The sequence below is a fragment of the Antechinus flavipes genome, chromosome 4, assembly GCF_016432865.1.
Source record: "Antechinus flavipes isolate AdamAnt ecotype Samford, QLD, Australia chromosome 4, AdamAnt_v2, whole genome shotgun sequence".
Classification (NCBI taxonomy): Eukaryota; Metazoa; Chordata; class Mammalia; order Dasyuromorphia; family Dasyuridae; genus Antechinus; species Antechinus flavipes.
The window spans coordinates 183,173,089-183,192,020 of NC_067401.1; the positions used below are offsets into that span (position 1 = coordinate 183,173,089).

General features: G+C 33.9%; 1 protein-coding gene across 1 annotated transcript in view; it reads left to right on the forward strand.

Annotated features, from left to right (window-relative positions):
• The window catches only part of CFAP52 (cilia and flagella associated protein 52), a 58,442-nt gene extending 47,503 nt beyond the window's left edge, over positions 1–10,939 (forward strand). The window contains exons 10-14 of the mRNA XM_051995699.1: positions 2,860–3,005; positions 6,992–7,143; positions 8,224–8,326; positions 9,419–9,530; positions 10,440–10,939. Of these exons, the coding sequence (XP_051851659.1) occupies positions 2,860–3,005; positions 6,992–7,143; positions 8,224–8,326; positions 9,419–9,530; positions 10,440–10,615 (689 nt within the window). The 3' untranslated portion in view covers positions 10,616–10,939. The remainder of the gene's footprint in view (positions 1–2,859; positions 3,006–6,991; positions 7,144–8,223; positions 8,327–9,418; positions 9,531–10,439) is intronic.
• Positions 10,940–18,932: the final 7,993 nt, after the last annotated feature.

Consider the following 18,932-nt stretch of genomic DNA (forward strand, 5'->3'; position numbering starts at 1 on the left):
ACTATCCATTTTATATATTTGTTGTGAGAAAAGCACTTCATGAGCACTTTAAAAAAAAAAAAAAAAAAGCTTTTTGGTTTTTTTGCGGGGAGAACAATTTAAGCAGTAGTGGAAAAAATATCAAGGATATTATAACATGCTGTGGTTCCTGTATCTATGTTCTACAACAATTTGCTTCATAAGCATCCATGTGATTTGTAAGAATTTGCCACATTGGTTCTAATTGCCAAGGTAGCTCTTCAAGACTTGAGTTAGTCTTGTTTTTCCTCTTCAATCCCTAGGTTAAAATTAAGCCTATTCTTTAAACACCATGTATCTAGAGATATATTTACAGGCACTTAAATGTCATCAAAATCTAGCTTTTCTGAATCAACTCTCAATTTTAGGGATTTGGTGCTCTTGTGATGCTCTCATTAGAACCTGTCTCTTGTTTCTAGTAAGATCATATAGTAGTAGCATGGATGTTCAGTGTATAGAATGATCAAATACAAATTTTCTATTCACAGTATTCTGCTAATATCCTAAAGAGATTGAAATTGGCCTTACTTAATGCTAAAATACCAGAAATATTCAAAATGTCTTATCTTCTAGCTTTAATACTCAATACTTTCTTAGAGAACTTAATCTCACATTAGTAAAGTCTAGTAAATAGCTAGTCATATGGGTAGCTATCATTCAGTCCTTCAAGTTCTCTGCATAAGCTAAAGGGTAATTTTTTTTGTGAATCTCTTATAGAATATGAAATATAGTAGTTAAATTAGGATACCCTGTTCAGAACAGCAGAATATCCAGTATCTTCAATTATGTTCATTTCTGTAAGGAGTCTCATTGGGATCTGTAGGTTTGGCAATTAGGAAGCAACAATAGTAATGTCTAACATTTATATAGCACTTTACATTATAGTGTGCTGATCCATTCCCTGTAATCCTTTCTACTGAAGAAGGCTGAATAGAATGATTTCCTTGAACTTGGAAATGCTAAGCTAGAATAGGGCTAAATTTAGGTCACAGTTTATTTCTACAGAGCCTGGCACAAATATAGTGAGCTTCTGGGAGTGGAGCACCACCAAACTTTCCAATGATTGCATTAACCATCTAGATTTAAAAAAAAAAAACTTTGCAGATTTAAAGCTTTCTAACAAATCATTTCTTTTCTTTTTTTAAAAATAACTTTTTATTGACAGAACCCATGCCTGGGTAATTTTTTACAACATTATCCCTTGCACTCACTTCTGTTCTGATTTTTCCCCTCTCTCCTTTCACCCCCTCCCCCAGATGGCAAGCAGTTCTATACATGTTAAATAGGTTACAGTATATCCTAAATACAATATATGTGTATAGAACCGAACAGTTCTCTTGTTGCACAGGGAGAATTGAATTCAGAAGGTATAAATAACCTGGGAAGAAAAACAAAAATGCAAGCAGTTTATATTCATTTCCCAGTGTTCTTTCTTTGGGTGTAGCTGCTTCTGTCCATCCTTGATCAATTGAAACTGAGTTAGATCTCTTTGTCGAAGAGATCCATTTCCATCAGAATACATCCTCAAACAGTATCATTGTTGAGGTATATAATGATCTCCTGCTTCTACTCATTTCACTTAGCATCAGTTCATGTAAGTCTCGCCAGTCCTCTCTGTATTCATCCTGCTGGTCATTCCTTACAGAACAATAATATTCCATAACATTTATATGCTACAACTTACTCAACCATTCTCCAATTGATGGGCATCCATTCATTTTCCAGCTTCTAGCCACTACAAACAGGGCTGCCACAAACCTTTTGGCACATACAGGTCCCTTTCCCTTCTTTAGTATCTCTTTGGGGTATAAGCCCAGTAGAGACACTGCTGGATCAAAGGGTATGCACAGTAACATATCATTTCTAAGAATGAGCCATTCAAGGCTAGGAATTTCCAACCCAGGCGAGATAGGGAGATATCATCTCAAAAGAAAAAAAAATTGAGTTTGATCCTCATAACAACTCCTAGTTTATAGATGAGGAAACTAAGGAATTTGTTCAGGATCACATAGCTAGTAAGTATCTGAGGCACTATTTAACTCAAGAATTCCTGACTGAGTTCCTCTCATGTTCTATCTATTATAGCAACTAGCTGTCTAAAATGCTCATAACATATTCTTCACACTATCCTCTTTCCCATCCATGTATGAGGAGTATTTTGATATTTGGATGTGTTACCGACATTAACTTGTTATTCTTTCTCACTTCAAGCTCTTATAATCTTGTTGTGTCCCATGACCCTACTGAAACTGTTCTCTCAAATGTCACCAAAGACCTATTAAATGCCAAATCTAATGGATTTTTTTTTCAGCAGGAAGGATCTAGTGATTGGAAATGGATTATGGGATGGAATAGAAGAGGTTTAGATCTTCCCAACCAAGAAATGGAGATGTCATAGCATACTATGTAGGTCCTTTCTATAGGCAAGAAGTTGGGTGTGATGACCTAAAAAGAAACTTTGGTATGGTTAATTAGGTAATACCAATGTCCAACATATTTCCTCGTTCTCTATTCCTCTTCCCACAACAACACACATACGTCATAATCCAAAAGCTGAGAATGTGAACAATCCAGGGACATTTTAGGAAATTAATATAGGTGAGGTAGAGAAGAAAGGAATTCCGACAACAAATAGTCCTCAGCCTTATTCTTCCTATATCACTCCTCTTCCTATATTGTCTCTTAATTATGATTTATGTAATTCTATGTTTCAGGTTGAGGTTAATTTATTTATCCTGTTTATATTTCTTTCTCCTTTCTTTCTTTCTTTCTTTCTTTCTTTCTTTCTTCTTTCTTTCTTTCTTTCTTTCTTTCTTTCTTTCTTTCTTTCTGCTCTCCTAGCATGGAATGATGGTAAAATCCGTGCATTCACTCCAGAGACAGGTCGACTGATGTATGTGATAAACAATGCTCACAGTATTGGAGTGACAGCCATTGCAACTACAAGTGACTGCAAAAGAATCATCAGTGGAGGTGGTGAAGGGCAGGTGTGGTATTTGAAATTAAGACTGTTTGGAAGTGATGTAGTTGGTATTTAACTCAGAAACACTCTTGAGTGTCACAATCATTGGCAAAATGAAAATAATTTTTAAAGAGGAAGACTATAGGTGAACTTCACTTTAAAATATTAATGTGAACAATCCCACCTAAATCTACCCATCTAGGATTTCATTCTTTTTTCACTTCTGTTTGTTTTCAATAGATTGTAGTTTGTGTAAAATCAAACTAAGACACTGTAAGACCAGCGCTATAGCAAGTGTAGAAATGTCATTTTTCTTAGAGGTAGGATGTTGAATAAGTTTATATATAAAGGCAAATGATAGAAGAGTAAGAATGGGGAAAAAGGAGTCATAAAATTGGTACCTCAACACTCTTTATGTTACTTCAAACTTAAAGGATTTTTTCTTCTTCTTCAAAGCCTGCCTCTGAAATTTAGGTGCTCTGGTAGTAGGAGCCAAATGGACCCCAGCCTTATATCATGCTCCTTGTCTGAGATTCAGGATAATGGTTCTTTGCTTAAACCCACTCCAGATTTTTGCAAATCTCATTTGACATTTTTAAAAGACATCTACTAAAATAGCAAAATTTCAATACCCACTAATAAATAGCAAAGCAGATCTTTTGTGCTGTTATAAAATAAATGCCATTATTTGAGGCAGTCACCTTGATTTGAAAATACAGACTCTTAACATATATAAGCTGAATGACCATAAACAAATCATTTATGTTCCTGGGCTTCTATTTCCACATCTCTAAAAAGGGGATAGATTCATAATATCTTATATATTTGTTTTCAGAAAAATACTTCATAAACTTTCATGTGTTATTTAAATATGAGTTATTATTTTTTACTCCTTTCCTTTATCATGGGGAAAAAAACAGATTGTCATTGATTTCATGTGATAGGTAATTGTTGAACAAATCTATCATGATGCAGAAATTCTAGAGGTTAAAACCTAAGATTTTATTATACTTAAGCACATGTTTAAGATTCAGAAGACCTGAGTCCAGACCAAGCTTTTAATAGAGAAAAATTATGTCAGAGAAACAGAAAAAAAAAGTTTAAACATATAATAATGTTTAAATGCCATAAATGTCACACAGGTCTGATCAAGCAGAATCATATCACAATTTTCCTCCAAAATCATTAAGATTAAACAAATTAAAAACAAATTGATGAACAATTTAAACACAGAGTCTGTAAAAATTTACTCTATAATACTACAAGGCTACAATAATACTAGAAATACTATATGTAAAAAATTAATGTTGGGCTGATCAAAGAGAAGTTTATATGTCACAAAGAGCCAAAAGGTAGGAGGCAGGGAAAAGGTAAGCCAAATGCCCTTCAGAGGTTTAAAATTTTGTTATATTCCCTTCTTCTCTTTTGGTTTCTTATCTTAGGAATGTCACTTATTGCTATCATTAAAACTTGTGAGTTAGGTTTTAGTCAGGTGAGGTTAATATTAATGGGAGAAAGATTTCAGTAAGTGAAAAGTATTCAGGAGAAATAGTCCTGATCCCCAAATGATGTAAAAAAAAGAAATTGAAAAATTCTCATTTTTTTCATTTCTATTATTTGTCTTCTAATTATCTGATTGTCATAAGTCAAATTAGTTTTGCTTCAAAATCTTTTTGTTCTCAGTTTCTAAACTTTAGAGTTCCTAAGAGTTTCCAAAGCTGCTCTAGCTTTTTACCTAGTTAAAAGTTTCCTTCTTTCTTCTCTTTTTCTTTTTTTCTTTCTTCCTTTCTTTTTCTTCCTTCTTCCTTCCTCTTTCTTTCCTTCCTTCCTTCCTTCCATCCTTTCTTTCTCTTTCTCCTCCTTCTACTTCACATGTGAGAAAGAAAAGAAGTCTAGAATAATTTTTTAAAATTTTTATTTTATTTAATGATAACTTTATATTGACAGAATCCATGCCAGGGTAATTAGAATCATTTAAATTATTAAAAATTATAAGCATTAAATCAATCAGAAAAGCAACTTTAAATCAAGCCTCAGTTTATTCATCCATAAAATGAGGGATCAGGTTAGGTGGTCTCTGAGTTCCCTTTCAGCTTCTGAATGCTTATTAGCCTATGGAAACATATATCACAGAGACTGCTATTAAGATTATACCTCTGTCTGTAATGTCAGAAGTCACAGTATAGGTTATATTTGGGGGATTCATCTGGGATTATTTATTTTGCAGGCTATAAGGCATCCCTTATGAATCAGAATGGAGCCCCTGTAAGCATCAAGTCTAGAATGAGTTTAGGAAACATTGCATAGTAGCTTGAGGTTGGAGAGGGGGAAGGAAGTGAATAGCCACCATTGCTACATATTTTAATTAGTGGACTGGGGCATAGGGATAAGTATCCGCCCTAACCAAGGTGTTTGTTGATTTTTGAGGTGCATGCAGGTTGTGATGAAAATACTATTAAAAAGTCTTGGAACCTGCAGAGAACCCTTTGAGGGGAATATAATTTACTGTTGAAGAATTAGGAAAGATGGCAAGGTAGTTACTATGTTAGGTGCATGGCTTAAAACTGTAGGGCCAGAAAATAGAGCAGTTGGAAATTGTTACTAAAACCCTCTCCTTCTGGCCATCTTGTTAAACAAGATCAAGATCCTCATAAAAGCAGGAAGAATGGATTACAAGGGTTTCTGAGTTGTAAAACACCCTCTTCAGCCAGAATCCTAAAGTGAAAAGAGACATGGGCTTGGATAGTTGGATCTGCTGTCAAGTATGCATTATAGAAAGAGGGGACCCATTATAAGCAATTATTTTCAGGTTAGTGTAACTGTTTACCTGGAGAAGAAGCCTTTGTGTTTTGGGTAGAATGTGATAAAGAGATGAAACAGTAATAGTAGGTGTCTTATATATCACAAAGTGAGCAATCACTAGGTAGCCTAAGAATACCTGCTAGTCTCCAAGATTCAGAGTTTCAGAGCAAGTACTGATCGACAGGAACAGAAGAAAACACTTTATTAGCTCTGAAAATGAAAAAAATGAAAAAAAAAACCCGAATCAATCATTTTAAGGGTAGTAAGATTTATTGTGGTTAGCTCTAATTTTTTTTAAAAGATTGATGGGCAGGTCTTAAAATGAATACATAACTTATGATTTTGGACATCTCATAAAATAAACAATACTTTGTCTATTTAGACAATAGATAGACTTAGCAAAATGAGATTATAAACCACTGCTTAAGAGAAATAGAAAGGTTTAATTCATTTTATTGGATATAAAGAAAAATAATTACTATAGGCAATTGGACATGAGTTGAACAGTCAAGAAACTTGCATTTTTTTAATCCATTTTTAGGAACAATGGAAAAAAATGGGAGTTTGGAAAACTGGATTCTAAAACTGGCACTAAAAGTTTATTGCTTAAAAGAAATAGAAAAATTTCATTTAGTTTATCAGTATTGATATTTCCTTTCCTATAGCTAAGGCATTATCAAGATTAGTCATAGACCTGTTCTTATATTAGAGATATGAACTAGATGATCTAAAACAGTTTCTGGACTAGGTGGCACAGTAAATAAGGAGCCCCAGAGTTATTAAAAAAAAAACTGAGTTCAAATTTGACCCCAAACTCTTACTAGCTATGTAATTCCAGGAAAGTTACTTATCATGCTTCAGTTTCTTCAAGTGTAAAATGGGGATTATAGTTGCACCTACTTTCCAGACTTGTTATGTAGGTCAAATGAGATAATATTTGTAAAGTACTTAGCACAATACCTACCATATAATAAAGAGAAGATGCTTAATATTTCCCTTCCTTCTTTTCTTTTTTCCCTTCCATGGCAGTTTATAAACTTAAATATCCTTTACCAATTTTGAGGAAGAGATTTGTAACTCAGAAATGAAGTGCTTCTTTAATGGGGTGGAAAGGGCCAGGACTTGTGATTCTCTGATCACATTGAGTTATATACATTTGAGTTTGAGTGGATGTAGGGTCTTTTCAATGTTGTTTTGTTTTCCTTTGAGGTGAGAGTATGGGAAATAGGCCCTCACTCCCAGAAACTGGAGGAAGCTCTAAAGGAGCATAAATCATCAGTATCCTGTATTAAGGTAAAGAAGAATAATGAAGAGTGTGTCACAGCCAGCACAGATGGAACTTGCATTATTTGGGACCTTGTGTACGTACACTGTAATGGTGAGGATGATGGAATGACATTAGTCAAGTGCCCTGAAAATATAATGTTATGGTTCAGGAGGGTACATATTTCCAGGATTGAATCCAAATTGAAAGATGATTCAAATCAAAAGAATTGACCTTAAGCAATCACAGAATTCTTTGGCTATAAAATGAGGGGACTTGGACTGGATTATTAAAATTCCCCTGTGGAAACCATTCTACTATGAAATGAACTATAAATGTCCAATAGGATTTTTTTCACTATCAGTTTATAGAAGTTAATATTAGTTTTCTCAAAGACTTTCAGGAAAATGAGAAATTTGGAGGAGAGAAATTAGTTGTTTTATCCATTAAAAAAAAAAAAAAACTGATTCCATAGGAAAGCCTTGAATAAAACAAATAGAAAAAGAAAGCATTATTATAAAATGTACTCATTTGGGGAGAAAGAGAAATAATTGCTATGAACAACTGGAAAAGTAATCAAAAACATAAGATATTTACATTAGATGCATTTTTCCCCCATCCATCTGAGGACAATGGAAAGAAATGGAAGATTGGATAACTAGACTCTAATTCTGGTCCTGATATTAATAACTTTGTGTGACTGTGCAAATCATCTCATTTTTATGATCTTTAACTTTTCCATCTGTAAAAGATGTTTAGACTAGAGAATCTCTTCTGTCTTTAATAGTCTAATATCCTTTTAAAAGAGTATTAAATTAAGAGATAGGTTAAGAACTTTCTTCCCTAACTGATTGTTTCAGATTATGGAAATCAAAGGCTTGAGCTGGAATAGCTTTGGTCTCATTGCCTATATGGTCTTTGACAACTCTCTGAAACTTTTTTTTTTGGGGGGGGGGAAGGGGAAGAAGAAGAGGCAGGGAGTCTGGAAAGGGACCCTTACCTTATCTACAAAGTAGAGTTGAATTATCTGATCTTGAAAGTCTCTGCTATCTTGAAATCAATGATCTTGGGAGTTTCTTGAGCTAGAAGAAATAATCCTGAAATAATCTGGCACAGTCAATTAGTGGAGAAAGAATAAGTAAATTCCAGAGTTTTTTTACAGCTAGCTATTTTTCAGGCGTCTGAAAAGGAACCAGATGATTCTGGCCAACACCTTATTTCAATGTGTTTGTTATCATCCAGAAGAGTTTCAGATTATCACCAGTGGGACCGACAGAAAAGTAAGTAGCCATACCAGCAAAAGACAAGATCCTTTAGAGAGCTAAGATTTATTACATAAAGGTACTAATAGGCTATAGCTAGACCAATTATTATTGCTATTATTTCATGACTAAATTCAAAGTGAGAAAGACTAGATAGTCATAGCTTTGTAAACTGCCCCAATTCATTACTACTAAAAAAAAAAGTTTATTAATTGAGATTTCTTTAATTCATTACTAGGAATAATTGAATAGGAGCTGAGAAGCAATTCTTTTTTTTACTATCCATAAAAAAATTTATCAATTTAATTCTGTAAAGACCTTACAGAACTACTATTTTAAACTATGTAAAACCTTATTTTTACACTAGTCCTCCTTGGATCTTCAGAAGCACCTATATTAATTATTAGCCATTCATTTAAAGTATATACAATTCCTAAATTGCTATTCTCCAATTTTTATAAGGTTCTTTAGTTTCTTTAGAGCTTTCAATTAAATAAATAAAACAATTTTCATGATAAATTTTAAAAGAAGTGTTTTTATGAGAAATGTTTTAAAAAGTTGAAAAATGAAAAAAAAAGAGAATGTAACATGAAAAAAACCTATTTAACTCTTGTTAACTTTACTCCAAATGCTCTTCCAATTTTTGTACATCCACCTTTTAAACAAAGAAATCCTCTAACAAACACCCTATTTTAATGCCTTCATTGTGATATGAAGATAACCTTAAAGGCTAAGAAGAGCTCAAAGGCTTCAAGTGCTGGTCAATCCACTTTGGAAAGACTCAGAATTACATAGTTGATAGTGTTTGTGTTTGTAATGAAGTGTTTGTTTGTTTACATCAACTAATGAAATCTCTTAAGGGATAAAATGATAGTGGAATCATATAGATCAAATCATGGCTTCTTAGAATATTGAAGCATTAAAGAATGGTGTAAAGTAATTTTTTTGCAATTTTTCCTTAATCTCTTTTATCTTTTTACCCTGTGCCACTTTTTGAGGAGTATTAAGTATTTCATTTTGTTAGCATATATTCTATAAGATATATACATCTGACTACATGTTTATTCATTGCTACAAATTCTTATTAAACCCTTCTATCCTGATTTCTAGATTGGTTATTGGGAAGTGTTTGATGGGACAATAATTAGAGAGTTAGAAGGTTCCTTGTCTGGTTCAATCAATGGAATGGATATTTCAACAGAAGGAGTGCATTTTGTCACAGGTTAGTGTTGGAATAAGAAAAGGAAGCAAAATTGTCCTTATTTAAGTATATTAACAAGTTAGTCTGGAGAAGAATTTTATATACAGCTCCTAGAGGAAGTTAAGTCAAATTCAGTTTGGAGTCATGAAGCTCTCATTAGAAATGAAAATTCAGCTGTCAGATATTTCATGGGAAGAAAATATTAGAAAAATAAGTCAGGAAAACAAGATTAGTACCAAGATAAGAGTGGAGTAAAATTTAGACTTCCCAAGACTTGCTTTTCATTTATTTGATGGACAATAGGAAAAAAAAAGCTGAAAAATTGGTCCTTAATAGAATACAACGTGGTACAATGGAAAAATTTTAGAATTCAAGAACTTGTGCTTGAATTCTCTGCTATTTATTAGCTTTGTGACCCTGAGTAAGTCAACTTACTTCTTTGAGGCTGTTTTCTCTGTGTAATGAGAAGGACTTAGATGATCTCTAAGGTCCTTTTTAGTTTTAAATCTGTGATCCTACTAAGGGAATAGAACTACTTCATACTTTTTTGTTTTCTGTTGAGGCCCTACGTATAAATTTTTCTTAATGTAATTTATCAGGGAACAAATGTACCAAAAACTTTGTCATGTTTTTAAAAATCAGCTTTCCAAAAAAAGGCATTGTCTGAAAAAAGTTCTAATCAGGGATATGAGAGCATGTTCAGTTCCACACATCTTTATTTTTTTTTTAGAATATTAATAAACTGAAGAGTATTTAAAGTGTCCAAAATGTTCTTTTACCTTTGAGTTAATTTTAATTTGCTATTGTGTTTTTTTAATAGAAAAGAGATTTCATTTCTTACCTCAATTTGTGTTTTACAACAAAAAATAAGTCCCTTTTTATAAGTACTTTAGACTCTAAGTTTCATGTGTATATGTTCATTCATTTCAGGTGGGGATGACCATTTAGTCAAAGTGTGGAATTATAGTGATGGTGAAGTGACCCACGTTGGGGTGGGACACAGTGGCAATATTATCCGCATGAAGATAAGCCCCAAAAATCAGCACATTGTTAGTGTAAGTGCCGATGGAGCCATTTTGAGATGGAAATTCCCTTTTTCCTCTTGAATTAGTACTGGAATCTCTTCAAGGACATTATTCATGTTACTATTCACCATTGAACTTGTTTGAACAAACTTTTGAGCAAGAAAATTGTGCTCATTTCTCACATTTGTATGTTTGCTCTTTGGTCAAAATTACATTTGATTATATGTCTATTTTTTTCTTATTTACTTTTAAATTTTGTTGCATGGGATGTTTTACATTTTAAAAGAAGCTTCAGGAAAAGAGAAGATTTTTCCATTGAAATTGATTTGAATTTAAAGATTTTATTAATATTATAATTATACTTTTGTTACAAATAAAAATCCCATTGATTGATTGCTTTCATAATTTCTCTGTCATCTAAAGCTTTGCAATTCCTAATATCTTTCCTAGTAATTATTCGTGGTTTGTTCTTCAATTAGAAGTATTGTTCTTTAAAAATCTTGATTTTTATTTTTAATCAAAATTCACCATTGTTGAATAACAAAAACAACATTTTTCTGATATATACATATAAATTGTCTGGGACCTTTATTAATTAAATATTAATTACACTAATTTTTTACAAGTGATAAGAATTCTCCTCACATAACTTACCCCCTTGGAAGTAAAATCATTAGAAAGGGCATAAGGTGAATCTTAAAACTTCAGATAATCCTATACTGAAAACTCTTCCACAAAATTATGAAAGCTCCTTCAAAAAAGTCATTTTATCTCTGTAACTCCAGAACCTAACCTCCAATATCTTGCACACAGTAGATGTTTAATAATTATTTGTTGAATGAATGGATCTTAGGAGTGGCAGGATCAAGATGGGCATGTCATAGAACTCCAAGTTACAATGTCTTTTTTTCAAACATTTTTTGTATTAATTTACAGCTTGCCACCAATGCATCTTTTTCCTCAAGTAATTTTTTTCAGTTTAGTTCAAAGCAAAAAATATTTATTAGCAAGGCTTGGTGGGGGGGGAAGGATGACACACAGGTTTTAGCCCCAATAAGTTAATAACCCAGACCAGAAGTTCTTAATAAAGATTCCACAGATCCCCAAAGAGCTTATAGATAGATTTTAGAGGGGGAAGTATTGAAAACTTGAATAATGAAAAAATATATATCTTTATTTCAATATGAATATAATCATATGTGTTTCATTTTGTGCATTTAAAAATATTCTGGGAAGACATCCACAGGTTTTTACCAGATTCCCAAAAAGATCCTTAAGTCTAAAAACCTCTGACTTAGAACTGGGACATGTACAGAAATGTGATAAGTACTATATTATAGGAGAAAGAATGCTGAACTTGGCATATGAAGACCTAATTTTGAATCCTTCCTTGGATTTTTACTTAGCTTTGAGATTATAAACAAGATACAACCTCTCTGAGGTAATATTTTTTCCTCCATAAAAGAGGATACTTAACTCACAAAGTTGTTATGAGGAAAGTCCTCTCCAAATAAGTGTTATGTCAATGTGAGTACAAGTTAGGATGCAATTATATATTTTCAACTGACAAGAAATTCAGCTGTTACCTAATTTTACACAGAATGAAATTGAGGCTCACCTATCACAGACTAGTAATTGACAGAATACCCTTTAAGTGCACTTTTCATCATGTATTTTTAAAATATGTTCTAATAGGATCCACTACCCAAATTGTGAAGGCAACTATTTATTTTTCATGAATACAAAGATCATTCTCTTGATATTATTGGAAATTATTGTAAATGTGTCAGCTTCTGTAGGGAGGAACTTCCATTCATAGGAAGCCCTACAAACATTTCTTAAGGTTTATTTATTATAACATTTCTAGGTTTATACCAAATGGAACTGATGGCCATGATATTGATGCCTTTAGAATATGAAACAGGAGAAAGCCCTCAGCAGATTTTAAGTGCTTTGAATGCAGGGACTATCCTTTGGCTGTTTTCCCTAAGCTACTTAGTAAAATGCCTGGCAGATAGTTGATTCTTAACAAAAGTTCATTGATTGGTGAAAGTAAATGGTAATTTACAAAGGGAAAATATCATTCAATTTTATCTCAGCCATCATACTGATTCAATTAAAAATTAGAAATGTAACTTTGAAACTTTGAAATGTAACTAGAAAAACACCTTTGAAGGTAGTAGAGTTCAGCTTTTTCTGCTGTGGACCAAATAATTAGGAATCCATATATGTGCAGGCAAAATTTTTTTTATCATCAGTGGTAACGGTGATAAATGTCAGCTATTCAAGAATATGGACATGTCACCAAAACCATTTGGTATTGGCTAAGAAATAGATTAGTTGATCAGTGGAAAAGGTTAGGTTCACAAGACAGAAGAGTCAACTATAGCAATCTAGTGTTTGACAAACCCAAAGATCCTAACTTTTGGGATAAGAATTCATTATTTGATAAAAACTGCTGGGATAACTGGAAATTAGTATGGCAGAAATTAGGCAAGGACCCACACTTAACACCATATATGAAGATAAGATCAAAATGGGTCCATGACCTAGGCATAAAGAACGAGATTATAAATAAATTAGAGGAACATAGGATAGTTTATCTCTCAGACTTGTGGAGGAGAAAGAAGTTTGTGACCAAAGATGAACTAGAGACCATTACTGATCACAAAATAGAAAATTTTGATTATATCAAATTAAAAAGCCTTTTTGCAAACAAAACTAATGCAAACAAGATTAGAAGGGAAGCAACAAACTGGGAAAACATCTTCACAGTTAAAGATTCAGATAAAGGCCTCATTTCCAAAATATATAGAGAACTGACTCAAATTTATAAGAACTCAAGCCATTCTCCAATTGATAAATGGTCAAAGGATATGAACAGATAATTTTCAGATGATGAAATTGAAATTATTACCACTCATATGAAAGTGTTCCAAATCACTATTGATCAGAGAAATGCAAATTAAGACAACTCTGAGATACCATTACACACCTGTCAGATTGGCTAAGATGACAGGAAAAAATAATGATGAATGTTGGAGGGGATGCGGGAAAACTGGGACACTGATGCATTGTTGGTGGAGTTGTGAACTAATCCAACCATTCTGGAAAACAATCTGGAATTATGTCCAAAAAGTTATCAAACTGTGTATACCCTTTGATCCAGCAGTATTACTTCTGGGCTTATATCCCAAAGAAATACTAAAGAAGTTCCTTTAGGGACCTGTATGTGCCAAAATGTTTGTGGCAACCCTGTTTGTAGTGGCTAGAAACTGTTAATTGAATGGATGCCCATCAATTGGAGAATGGCTGAGTAAATTGTGGTATATGAATGTTATGGAATATTATTGTTCTGTAAGAAATGACCAGTAGGATGAATACAGAGAGGCTTGGAGAGACTTCCATGAACTGATGCTAAGTGAAATGAGCAGAACCAGGAGATCATTATACACTTCAACAACGATATTGTATGAGGATGTATTCTGATGGAAGTGAATTTCTTTGACAAAGAGACCTAACTCAGTTTCAATTGATAAATGATGGACAGAAGCAGCTACATCCAAAGAAAGAACACTGGGAAATGAATGTGAACTACTTGCATTTTTGTTTTTCTTCCCGGGTTATTTTTACCTTCTGAATCCAATTTTCCCTGGGCAACAAGAGAACTGTTCGGTTCTGCAAACATATATTGTATCCAGATATACTGCAACATATCTAACATATATAGGACTGCTTGCCATCTAGGGGAGGGGATGGAGGGAGGGAGGAGAAAAATCGGACAGAAGCGAGTGCAAGGGATAATGTTGTAAAAAAAAATTACCCTGGCATGGCTTCTGTCAATATAAAGTTATTATAAGATAAAATAAAATATATATTTTTAAAAAAAGAAATGGACATGTTCTCATAAGTAAGGTAAAAAAAAAAAACCTACATAGATTTGGAATTAAAAGACTTATTTGCAAATAATGGATCTCATATACATACATAACATTTAGAAAGTCACTTAAACTCTGTAATCCTCCATTTCCTTATTTGTAAAATGGAATGATAATATTTATACATCAATCTTATTAGCTTGTTGTTAGGAAAACGTTTGGTAAATTTCCAAAACCACATTATTATTAACTCACATGTCCATAATACTGGAAGGTTTCTTTTAAAAAATATTAGAATGATATTATAAATAAATTGGAGGAACACAAGATAGTTTACCTCTCAGACCTGTGGAAGAGGAAGGAATTTATGACCAAAGAAGAACTAGAGATCATTACTGATCACAAAATAGAAAATTTTGATTATATCAAATGGAAAAGTTTTTGTACAAACAAAACCAATGCAGACAAGATTAGAAGGGAAACAATAAGCTGGGAAAACATTTTTACAGTCAAAGGTTCTGATAAAGGTCTCATTTCCAAAATATATAGAGAATTGACTCTAATTTGTAAGAAATCAAGCCATTCTCCAATTGATAAATGGTCAAAGGATATGAACAGACAATTCTCAGACGAAGAAATTGACACTATTTCTAGCCATATGAAAAGATACTCCAAGTCATTATTAATCAGGGAAATGCAAATTAAGATGACTCTGAGATACCATTACACACCTGTCAGACTGGCTAGAATGACATGGAAAGACAATGCAGAATGTTGGAGGGGATGTGGGAAAATAGGGACACTAATACATTGTCGGTGGAATTGTGAATACATCCTGGAGAGCAATTTGGAATTATGCTCAAAAAGTTATCAAACTCTGCATACTCTTTGATCTAGCAGTGTTACTAATAGGCTTATATCCCAAAGAGATCAAAGAAGGGAAAGAGACCTGTATGTGCAAGAATGTTTGTGGCAGCTCTCTTTGTAGTGGCCAGAAACTGGAAACTGAGTAGATACCCATCAATTGGAGAATGGTTGAATAAATTGTGGTATATGAATATTATGAAATATTATTGTTTGGTAAGAAATGACCAGCAGGATGATTTCAGAAAGGCCTGGAGAGACTTACATGAACTGATGCTGAGTGAAATGAGCTGTACTAGGAGATCATTATATACTTCAACAACAATACTATATGATGATAAATTCTGATGGACCTGGCCATCTTCAGCAATGAAATGAATCAATTCAGTTCTAATGGAGCAGTAATGAACTGAACCAGCTACACCCAGTCAAAGAACTCTGGGAGATGACTAAGAACCATTACATTGAATTCCCAATCCCTATATTTTTGCTCACCTGCATTTTTTGATTTCCTTCACAGGCTAATTGTACAATATTTCAGAGTCCGATTCTTTTTGTCCAGCAAAATAACAGTTTGGACATGTATACTTATTTTATATTTAATTTATACTTTAATATATTTTACATGGATTAGTCATCTTGCCATCTAGGGGAGGGGGGTGGGGGGAAGGAGGGGAAAAATTGGAACAAAAGGTTGGCGATTGTCAATGCTGTAAAATTACCCATGCATATAACTTGTAAATAAAAAGCTATTAAAAATTTTAAAAAAATATTTTTAAAAAAAATACATGATGATGAACCTAAATCACTTAAGTCAAGTTAGTGGAATACCAACATTAAACCAACTGAAGAACTCCAGAGTGAGTTCCCTTAGAGAACAATTCAATTCTGATTCAACATTTATATCACTTTTCAAATTGTTTTCAACAGTTTCATTAAAAGAAATATACCGAAATGTGGTCTTTTTCTTTAAAGTAATAATGGTTCTCTCTGGGAGGGAGTAGGTTTCTGGGGGAGATTTTCTGGAATCAGCCTTAGTTTCAGTTAAAATCAATAAACACTCCAAATACAGCCAGCTGATAAAAGTTCAGATCTTTTATTGCTTCCTCCAAAATAGCCCGGTTAGCTTAGAGGCCTATCTCTCTGTTTGATTCCAAGAGCTCCCTCCAAATGTCTCGAAATCTAAAGGTTTGTCCTTCAGCCTCCAGCCAGCCAAGTGGAAGTTATAATGAATCTTTCTTGCTTCTGAGAGAGGGCTTCTGGCTGAACTCACTTGATGCTCCCTTCTCAATCTAAATTTAGCTGAACTTTCCCAGAGAGCCTCTGTCTGCTTCTTACATATGATCTCCTCTGAGAGAATGGGATTATGGGTTTCTCCCAAAGTGCTCTCTAGCCCTGAGAGCTTCAAGGGAGGTGTGAATTCGGATATCTCATACTAAACCCTGAAGTTTCTCAAACGTGTGAACTCCAATGAGTAAAGGAGTGAACACAAGCATTATTGTCTATCAGTTCTACTTAGTACCTTGTTTCTTCTGGCCCATAACATCTCTTGTAGGATCGGATCAATCATACTGAACCATGCTAAATTAGATAATTATTGTCTCTATCAACTCTAATGACTTTACACTTTGTAAAGATTCTAATATTTCCCGCTTTCTTTTGTTTTAGAACATAAGGTGGTCATGACCTCCCCGACTTCTCGAGGTGAGAACCCCAAAAAGAAGGTGATCACGCCTTCCCTGACTGCTCAAAAAAGAAGTGAAAACACCATAAAAAGAAGGTGGTCATACCCTCCCTGACATCTCAGGAAGGGAGATGAAAACACCAAAGGAAATAGGAAGTCAAATCAGATTAGTGGATTTCTGAAAGGGCTCACTTGAAACAGGTACACATAAATCCATCAATATGGGAGGCATTACACATAATTACATAAAATATATAAACACACAGCAATATAACATAGGCTAGTAGTAATGTAACAAATACCATGAATCAACATGAGAATTTATACATGTCCATAAGTCCTAGAAATAGTCCAAAAGGAATCCATTGTCTATTAGTTCATGTGCCAGGAATCCAATAATTCCTGTAAGCTCTGAAGTATTGTAATAGTCTCATCAACAATTTTTCATCTCAAGAAATTCAATGATTCTTGCTGGTTTTCAAGAACTGAAAGAGTCTCATCTTGTGTTAAGGAATCCAATGATTCATGAAGATTTTAAAATTCTTTTAACAGTCTCATTGTCAGCCATGCTCTTTTAGTGTCAGATGTTTCTTAAATCTTCTCCTTTGTTTTGAAGTTTTTCTGCTTTTCTGTTTCTCTCTGATGGATAAGACGAATACATCTCATTGGCACCCATCTGATTCCTTCTCCATCTGTAAAAATACAAACAAACCCTCTTCCCCAAGCAGTTAACCTATCTAATTCCCTTCTATTTACTACTTTGGGGGTTTCTCTTCATCAACTGGTAATTACATTGGAACTGTTTGCACTGGACACTGCCCTGTTAGTTTAAAAGGCCTGTATTCTCCCCAGCTGTAACCCTGATTGCTTTTCTGTTGGTTGATAACATCAGAGCCCTGCATTTCTAAAGACTCTCTGGGTGTAACCTCAGCTGCTATCATGCCCCATCTGTCTTTTGATTGATATCTAGGAGCTGGGCCCTGCCTCTCATTTCTCTGGGTCAATCAACATTCAGAGGCCCAGTGAAAGCCTCGGTTACATTTTGGACATGGGGTTTTGAGTTTTCTCTCACCCTGTCTTCTCACTCTATCTCCATATCTATATTGAGCTCTCAAATGTCCAACTTTTCCACACTGAAAACATCTAGTCCTTCAGTCTCCAGCCAGCCAGGTGGAAGTTGTAATGAATCGTTTTTGCCTCCAAGAGAGGGCTTCTGGCTGAACTCATTTGATGCTCCCTTCTCAATCTACGAGTTTCTCTAGAAGTCCCTTGCCAAGAGGGACCCTGTTTTTTCATGTTCATCATAGTTTGGGTATAATAAGCATTTGTGCCCACTGTGGCACAGCGTCTTATGATCTCCTCTAAAGGAGAATCTTTGTCTAATCCCCATATAATTCTTTTGCAAACCTTATTGGCATTTTCCTTAGCCAGATGTTTGGTCTTATTTCTGTTGCTGCATTGTCTCCAATGGTTCTTATTACAGCTGTTTGCAAATATCCCACAAAATCTGCAAAAAGCTTTACTTCCATCTTTCTGTCCAGGGAGAGAATTCCAAGCTTTTATTTCAGCCTTAGAAATTTGCTCATCCACTGGTATGGGATAATAAATCTGTTCTGAATTCTCTCTATACTGACCTTCACCAGCTAGATGGTCAAAAGTGATTTATACATTAGCTCCTGTTTGCCTGTTGAGTTGGCAATAATTCATGATACTCTGAAAGCCACAATAAATTTTGTCCCGATTCTAGACATGTTCTAGCTATGGATTTCCAATCATTTGGGGTTAAGATTTCATAAGACAAATTATCTAGTAACACCTTAACATAAGAGGATATAGCCCCATAAAGAGTGCAACCTTTTTTCAAATCTTTAATTTTTTCCAAATTAAAAGGAGTGTATTTTCTCTCTTTTTGACCTGAAGAGTCAAACTTTTCAATCACAGGATATGCATTTATAAAATCAGATATATCTTC